Source organism: Lathyrus oleraceus, chromosome 7 (genome assembly GCF_024323335.1).
Source record: "Lathyrus oleraceus cultivar Zhongwan6 chromosome 7, CAAS_Psat_ZW6_1.0, whole genome shotgun sequence".
In the NCBI taxonomy this organism is placed as follows: Eukaryota; Viridiplantae; Streptophyta; class Magnoliopsida; order Fabales; family Fabaceae; genus Lathyrus; species Lathyrus oleraceus.
The window spans coordinates 408,905,165-408,914,089 of NC_066585.1; the positions used below are offsets into that span (position 1 = coordinate 408,905,165).

General features: G+C 43.0%; 1 protein-coding gene across 1 annotated transcript; it reads right to left on the reverse strand.

Annotated features, from left to right (window-relative positions):
* Positions 1–7,246: 7,246 nt before the first annotated feature.
* Positions 7,247–8,668, reverse strand: LOC127104073 (uncharacterized). Its single transcript, XM_051041287.1, has 2 exons — positions 7,974–8,668; positions 7,247–7,892 (listed from the first exon to the last, which is right to left on the reverse strand). Exons 1-2 carry the CDS (start codon positions 8,666–8,668, stop codon positions 7,247–7,249), a joined length of 1,341 nt encoding a protein of 446 aa, XP_050897244.1.
* Between the last annotated feature and the right edge of the window lie 257 nt (positions 8,669–8,925).

Sequence of the window (8,925 nt, forward strand, 5' to 3'; positions counted from 1 at the left end):
CTGGCATTGTCAATGATGATCTTGCTAGGTATCCCATAGAGGCAGATTATCTCTTTCTTGATAAACCGGGTAACCACTTGTCGAGTGATATTAGCATATGAAGCAGCTTCGACCCATTTCATGAAGTAATCGATAGCGACTAGGATGAGTCGATGTCCATCGGAAGCTTTAGGCTCTATCATCCCAATCGTATCGATGCCCCACATAGAAAAAGGCCATGGAGAAGTCAGAACATTCAATGGAGTTGGTGGCACAAAGATCTTGTCACCATGTATCTGGCACTTGTGACATCTTTTCATAAAATTGTAGCAATCAACCTCCATCGTCGTCCAATAATAACCATCCTGAAGGATCTTCTTGGCCATAGGAGGACCTTTTGCATATACACCCTCACAGCCTTTATTTATGGACTTTATGATTCTACTAGCTTCGTGTCTATCCATGCATATGAGCAGTACAAAATTATTATTCCTTTTGTATAATACATCACCGTTCAGGAAGAACTTGGAAGAGAGTCTTCCCAGAGCTTTCTTATCGATAATGGATATACCCTCGGGATATTTCCATTTCTCCGGAAATGTTTTTAAGTCATATAACCAACGGTTATCGTTAGGATCGACCTCAATTGCTAGACAATGTGCTGGTTTATCTAAGTGGTCAATCTGGATGGATGGTGCTTCATTCTTCCATTTGACTTTGAACATAGATGCCAACGTGGCTAGAGCGTCTACTAACTGATTTTCCTCCCTAGAAATATGATGAAAAGAGATTTCATCAAAATAGGGTATCGGTTTTCTGATATGCTCTTTATAAGATATCAACTTACTATCTCGAGTCTCCCAATAACCTTTCACCTGACTGATTACCAGAGCTGAATCCCCGAACACCTCAAGAATCTCGATCCTCAAGTCGATCGCCGCCTCTAAACCGTAGATACATGCTTCATATTCTGCCATGTTGTTGGTGCAGTCAAAACATAATCTAGCGGTAAACGGAAAGTGGAAACCAGTTGGAGAAGTGATAACAACACCTATACCATGCCCTCGAGCATTGGAAGCACCGTCGAACACGAGTGTCCATCATGATCCTGGTTTGGGGCCTTCCTCAAGGCTTACTTCGAAGCCTGGCATAGTGAAGTCTCTGATAAACATGATGTCTTTATTTAGAAAGTCAAACCTCAACGGTTGATAACCTTCGACAGGTAGGTGAGCAAGGTAGTCAGACAAAACACTCCCTTTTATTGATATCTGGGTCACATATTGTATATCATACTTGGTTAATAACATTTTCCACCAGGAAATTCTACCAGTAACAACAGGCTTTTCGAATATATACTTTATCGGGTCCATCTTGGATATCAATAAAATAGTGTGACAAATCATATATTGTCTTAGGCATCGAGCAACCCAAGTCAAAGCACAACAATTTTTCTCCAAAAGCGAGTATCGAGTCTCACATTCAGTGAATTTCTTGCTGAGATAGTAGATATCATGTTCTTTCTTGTTTGTGTCATCGTGTTGACCCAAAATGCAACCCATAGATTCATCGAGTACTGTGAGGTACATAATGAGAGGTTTACCAGTAACCGGTGGTCTCAAGATTGGTGGTTCTTGCAAGTACTTTTTTATTTTATCAAATGCCGCTTGGCAATCGTTATTCCACACAATCGATTGGTTTTTTCTCAATAGTTTAAATATCGGTTCGCAGGTAGCCGTCAAATGTGATATGAATCTAGAGATATAATTAAGTCACCCAAGGAAGCCTCAAACTTCTTTCTCTGTTCGGGGAGCTAGCATTTCTTGGATAGCTCGAACTTTGTCGGGATCAACCTCAATACCCTTCTGACTGACTATGAAACCCAAGATTTTACCGGATCGGACCCCAAAAGTACATTTAGTTGGATTCAGGCGCAGTTTAAACTTTCGGAGCCTGACAGACGATTTCCTCAGGTTCACCAAGTGATCTTCTTTAGTTCTGAATTTGGCAATCATGTCATCCTTTGGACTTGCTCTATTCAGATCTCGATAGTCTACACACATTCTGACTTTACCATCTTTTTTCATAACTAGAACGATATTAGCAACCCACTGCGGATATTCAGAAATGACTAAGAAGCCAGCGTCTAGCTGTTTCTTAACCTCTTCATTGATCTTGAGTGCCATATCGAGTCTAGTCCTTCTGAGTCTCTGTTTGATTGGAGGACATTCAGGCTTGAGTGGTAAGTGATGTTCGACAATGTTGGTGTCTAACCCTGGCATATCTTGATATGGCCAAGCGAGGACATCAACATATTCACGCAACAGTTCTACCAACTCGAAGTGTACATGCTCGGCAAGAGATGCCCCAACTTTTACCTCTTTTTTATCAGTTTCAGAACCCAAGTTAATGACATCCACTGGTTCTTTGTGTGGATGAATCTCTTTTTCTTCGTGTTCAAGGAGCCGTGCTAGTTCAGCTGGTAATTCACAATCTTCCTCACTGTCGTCTTCAGCTTGGTTGATTGGAAATCCATATTTACAATTGATTTTAGCCGCGTTGTAATCAATGGTTTTATTTGCTCTGCATATGATGAGCTTATTTTAGTATGCTTTTTTTTAGAAGAGTGGAAAAGAAAGAAATCTTTTGCCATTTCGTTGTTTTTAGTGAAAAAAGGAAATAACTGAAAGAAAGGGAACACAAGTTTTGCATGCAAAAGTACTTTTTATTTATTCACATAATACTTTTAAACATGGGGGCCCTTACAAGCTATCCTCTCGTCTCGGGAGAGGACGAGGCATGGAGAAAACAAAATGCATTACATTTTTTCCGAGTACACCATGGGGATCACGGTGCCCGTCCAGTTGGGAAGCTTGAACCCTGGAGGACATCTGCAAACAAGGCTGGATGCCCCTGGCTTTCCACCACTGGACTCCCCAATAACTGCCACGGTATGCTCATTTTGATAGTCGACGCTGCTGAATTTGACCGGGTTGAATTGCTTTTTCTTCGGGCTTGCTCTACGTGTTGCTGGATGATAACCGATACCAAAGCTGTCATGCTTCTCTACCACACTGACAACCTTACCCCAACCGGGAAGCGGGCCTTTCTCCAATGTCTACTTGGCAGTTTTTGCTGAGGATAGGATGGTAGCGGATGTTATTGTTGGCTGTAGCGGAACTGACATCTTCAAACTCTAAATAGTGGAGAGGAACTTTGATGATCCCTTCATCTATTTCAACATATATGAAGGAGGAGAGTTCACTGACCAACAAATCTTCTTCACCACACACAATTACCAGTTTGTCATCTATCAAGTATTTCATCCTCTGGTGCAATGTAGAAGTGATTTCCCCTGTGGCATAAATCCATGGCTTGCCCAACAAACAACTGTAAGCTGGGTTGATATCCATGACTTGGAAAGTGATGCTGAACTGGTGGGGCCTAACACAGATAGGAAAATCAACTTCCCATATTACCTGCCTTCGGGAACCGTCGAAAGCTTTAACGATCAATGCACTGGTCTTCATCTCGGGCCCTTTAAACTACAATTGGCTCAATGTAGACTTTGGCAGTACATTAAGCGAAGATCCAGTATCAACGAGGACTCGAGACAGGAGAGATTCAATACATGTGACCGAAATGTGTAGTTCTTTGTTGTGGGCGTTTCCCTCAGGAGGTAGCTCTGCTTCATTAAATCTCAGATACCTACTGGCAATGATATTGGGAAACACGTCGTTAAATTGATTGACTGTGATATCTTGCATCACGTGAGCGGTATTTAGAACTTTCAACAATGCTTTGCGATGACAAGATTGATATTTTGGAGGGGGTCTGATTCAACTGGTCAACAATCTTGAAGTCACTTTTCTTGATCAATTTGAGGAATTCTTGGCTTTCCTCAAAGGTGATACTCTTATTGTGATCCTCAGTCTGTTCTTTCTCAACCATCGGCCCTTTACCCTTAGATGTTTCAGACTTGGCAGCTTTATTGTCAACAACTTTCGTCAACACCGGAGCAGTCGTCACGTTCGGAATGGCGGGTACAATTGCCCCTACCTGCGGAGTCGGAGTAGGAATGACCTTTTCCTTAGACGGGATAACTGTGGGTGCTGGAGACACCTAGGAGTGTATTTAGGAGAAAATACACGGCCACTTCGAGTCATGCCTCCCGTTCCAGCAATGTTGATGATTTATGTGTCAGGAATGTGGATTTCCTTTCCTCCTAAATACACTGTAGTCTCATAATTCCAAGGCACTGCCTTAGTATTCTGATACGGGAACGGAGTGGGAACATGAAAATGAATCGGCTGAGTCCTCTTGGGAGGGGCTTCAACCTTCTTTTTTCTGTACACAATTGTTATTGGTTCAATTACTGCCATCTCTTCTGCTGCTTGAGGCTTGGAGAACTGTATTAACCCTTGTTCCATCAGTTCTTGCACACAACCCATTAGTTGGTCGCAATTATCCGGATCAAACTCGCATACTCCGCAATCATCATGTACCCTTTCTAGAAACCCAAAATGTTCAAGCCTCTGTGACACAATGAACATCAGAGTCTTCACTTCTTCAACCCTTAGTATAGATTCGACAGTCTATTCTTCGATCATAGCATTGACTATTGCGCCACTATGGTCTGGCAAGGGATTGGTCTTTACATTCGGTTTTTCTTCGGAGAAAGACAGAATCTCTTGATCAATTAACTCTTGGATCCTCTTTTTGAGATCCCAACAGTCTTCGGTGGAATGTCCTATATACCCTGCGTGGAAAGCGCATGTGGCATTAGGATTGTGACTGCGATTGAAGGGAGGAGAGGCTGCTGGAAGTTCTCTTGGTACAATAGCTCCCACATGGATCAGATACGACACTAACTCTGCGTATGGTACCAGGATCTTATTAAACTGGGGACGATTACCAAAATTGCCTCTATTATTCTAACCTCGATTTTGTCCTATGTTATCACAATTATATTGTTGGTTCAGATTTTTCTGAGCGGATGTTGATTGTTGATTACCTTTTTGCGGTTGGTATTGGAATGGCGGTTGCTGATATTGAGTTGTGGTGACGTATGGATACGGATAATACGGCATATGGGGCCATCAAAAATTGATATCGGGGGAGAGCCTTGGCCGTCACAACGTTTGCTTCCCCTCCTTCTTTTTAGCGAAGCCCCCATGCGGCCTCTTGTTGGTTGTCTGTTGTGCGGTCATGTCTGTGATTTTTCCTTATTCTAGCCCACTCTCAACACGTTCCCCAATGGTTACCATAACAGCAAAATTTGTTGACGAACTACCGATCATCTTCTGAAAATACAGCCCTTGCAGTGTACCCATGAGGATATCCACTAATTCATTGTCAGATAATGCTGACCGGACTCTAGACGCCATTTTGCGCCAACGTTGAGCATATTATTTGAAGGTTTCATTATATCTTTAAGATTAATTCTGTAGTTGACGCCTTGTCGGAGCCATGTCAAGGTTGTACTTGTATTGTTTCAAGAATGCCTCAGAGAGATCCCTCTATGACCGAATCTTTGAGCGCTCTAGACCCATGTACCAATCCAAGGAAGCCCCAGACAGGTTATCTTGGAAGCAATGGATCAAGAGGTTGTCATTATCAATATATGAGGCCATTTTCCTACAGTACATGGTGATGTGACTGAGAGGACAACTGAGGTCGTTGTACTTCAGAAGGTTAGGAACCTTGAATTTCTGCGGTAGTACCACGTTCGGGACCAAGCAGAGGTCTCGAGCGTCTATACTGAAGCCGGAAAAACCCTCGATGGCCCTTATTTTGTCGTCCAAGAGCTGATAATCTATAGGTCTGGCTAGATCAACAGCGGGAGGAGCGACCTGACTGACCGGTCGGGAAGGCTCTAGAACAGTCGGTGCAGGCATATTCAGGGTGAACCACATCTGAGGTGGGTAAGAGAAACCGGGTGGCACAGTTTGAGCAACATGAGTTGTATGAGGATATTGCCCTCTAGCATGGGCATTGGGGGCCTGAGGTGCCCCTGTCTTCACGTGCTAAGGTGCAGGGTATATCAGTATGGGCATGAAGGTTGCCCCAGGATAACCAAATGGAAAAGCCGAAACTTGACTCGCGCTCGCAGCTTGAGCGATTTGAGTGGGAATCTTAAAAATAAGGCACAAGCCTCGGTAGTCATCTTCAGCATCCGGAGTGTTGTCAGGAACCTGACCTTGGTTGTCATCCGGATCAGCAGCACCGACTGGAGTAGTTTGAACATTGGGGAGACCCCACGGGAAACCAGTGTTTCCAGCAGCAGCAGTAGCAGATAGAGCTGGATGAGGGAAGAAATCCCCCCCATGGGCGAGACTGGCAGCTAAGTGTGGGGGCATTCCTTACTAGTAGGCAACAGCAAACCTAGCAGAATCAACAGGGACCATCTAACGGTTCCCAGAGTTTGGCACAATAGTTTCCACCGGAGTCTCGACAGTAATGCCAACAACAGCAGTAGGAATGGTCACCTCAGCAGCCTGGGTGACATTGGCAACAGTAGAGGCAGGGTTCCTCTGAGATGGGAGAATCTCGAGGATAGTCTCCATGTTCCCCCTGAAAAAATTCATTTCGCCTTGCACCTGGGCAAGGGACTCACGAATAACAGCATTGTTAGTTTCGTATTCGGCCATGATCTTTGATTTGTTGGAGCGAGTGTAATATTGATGACGAGTCGCCGTTGTTACCATGGAAAAACGGCGAGTGTAAGCATTTTGTTTTCTGGCGGCTTTTGACAAATAAATGCGTGGATGCATGTATGCATGCAAAAGATTTGATATGTACATTTATTATTTTTTCATTCATTTTTTGTATAAGAAACAATTCCAAGGAATCCATGAGTTTGTTTATTTAACACAAGCAAATACAAAGCATAAAGAGAGACAGTTTATGAAGCCAATAATCGAGAAACTCTTTTATTAGATATCGAGAAAATGGAATACAAGTACATATCAAGGAACTGCCCATCGGGCTACAAAAGTATCACATTGGTCGTATTAGACCTCAACCTAGTGTATTATAAGTCAAACTTAAAGAGCAGCTACTAGAAGCATTTTGATAACAACTCTTCATAGTAAGTCTGAGATTTGGGGAGTAGGCAGGCGCCCCACTTTCCTAATATCGCACTCCCTTCAGGTGGTAAGTCGTTATCTGGTTCGCTCGGAACGTTGTTCACAAGTATCTTCCCTCAGTTGGAGAGGTCTTAAGGATGCTTGTTCACTTGTGTGTTGGTGTCTTCCATATTTTTATGTGATTACCCTTTTAGCTTTCGAATCTCTTCTAGTCTTTGGTTCAGCTCGTACTGATTCTGGAGAAGGGTGACTTCTAGCTGCTTGGTGTGGCTCTTCTCATCCTTCAACTCTTTCTTGCAAGCTTCTAGCAGACTTTGGAGTTTGTTGGTTTGTTCCATGTGTTCAAGTTCTGCTTTACTGGCTCGGTATTGAGCTTCGACTAACTGCTTCTTTTTGGCTGTCAGGCTAGCATAAGTCCCTTTGAGTGTGTCACCCATTTTGAGTCTTTTGAATACCTCTGTCTGTACCTCATCATCTACTTGACGAACTCGGTCTCTCTTCTGATTCAGATTGAACTTTAGGGTTTCTTTCTCCAAATAGATCTTACCAAGCCTAGATTTGAGAACAACATTCTCTTTCTCTAGGGTCTTGATAACCTTCTTCAATTCACCGACTTCAGAATTTGGATGGTTCTCTGGTTCAAGAGGTTGGACGTTCATGGACGGTTCGGGCGGGAACGACAACAAAATCTCACTAACTTTATCTTTGACCCAACTGGTGTAAGCTTCCTTGGCGATGCAATTCTTCTTACCCATCTCTGCTCTTCCTTGAGTACAAATTGCTCCCCAATCCTTGACAATCTTCTTGATCAATTCTGGCTCTTCGACCCTTTCATATAAGACAAAACCTTCTACACTCTTGAGATCAGGTTTGTCCACTATAGGGTATCCCAGTTACCGTAGTACTAACCTCGGGTTGTAGTTGATTTCTCCTTTTACACCAAGAAGAGGTACATTAGACAAGTCCCCACAATTGAGGATAATCTTGACACCATCGTAGACTCGAGAGTACCAAGGAATGTCTTCGGCTTTTAAGGACATGATCCACTGGGACCACTTCAAGTTATCTTTGTTCTCAACAAAAGAACCTTTACTGGGTAGATGCAAAATAAACCATCTATACAGCAAAGGGGTACAACAGACGATAGTCCCTTTCTTCTTCTGAGTCCTCATAGGGATGAAGTAGTAAGTATCAGCAAGAAGAGTAGGAATAGAATTCTGAGTCAGGAAGATATGAATAACAACCAAGTCTACGAACTCCTCCATGTTCGAAAACAATACGATCCCATAGATAAGTAAAGCTAGATTGGCGTTGAAGGCCGTCCAACTACCATCTTCGGCGAAGGCAATAGCTTTGTCCACCATAAATTTATAGGTGAAGCCATGAATTCCACCCTTAGGCTTCAAGTTCAGTTCTATTTCCTTCTTCCCTATGTGTAGAGCTTCAGCAAGGTCTTGATATTTAGGAAGTTCCTTAGTGTGAATGTAGGGCATTTGGTTCTTGATCCTAATACCCAAAATATGTGAGTACTCTTCCAATGTAGGCGTCAGCTGGTAATCTTGGAAAGTAAAGCATCTTAGTGGGGGATCGTAGAATTGCACCATAGTATGCACAACGATGATGTTAGCTTAGGTGTTAAGATTGACCAAAAGGTTACCATAAGCCTTCTTGAAGTCATCTTTGTGTCCCAGATCTAAACATTCCCCAAGTCCTCTCAATACAGCCAACTGAGGTTCCACAAACTTGTAATTGTGGATGTTCTTCCTCTCGGGATTCATGCTTCGCTTTGGATGCTTGGTAAACAAACTGACCTCTTGGATTCCTGGAAAACACATGAATATGTAAAAATTTGGTCATGATG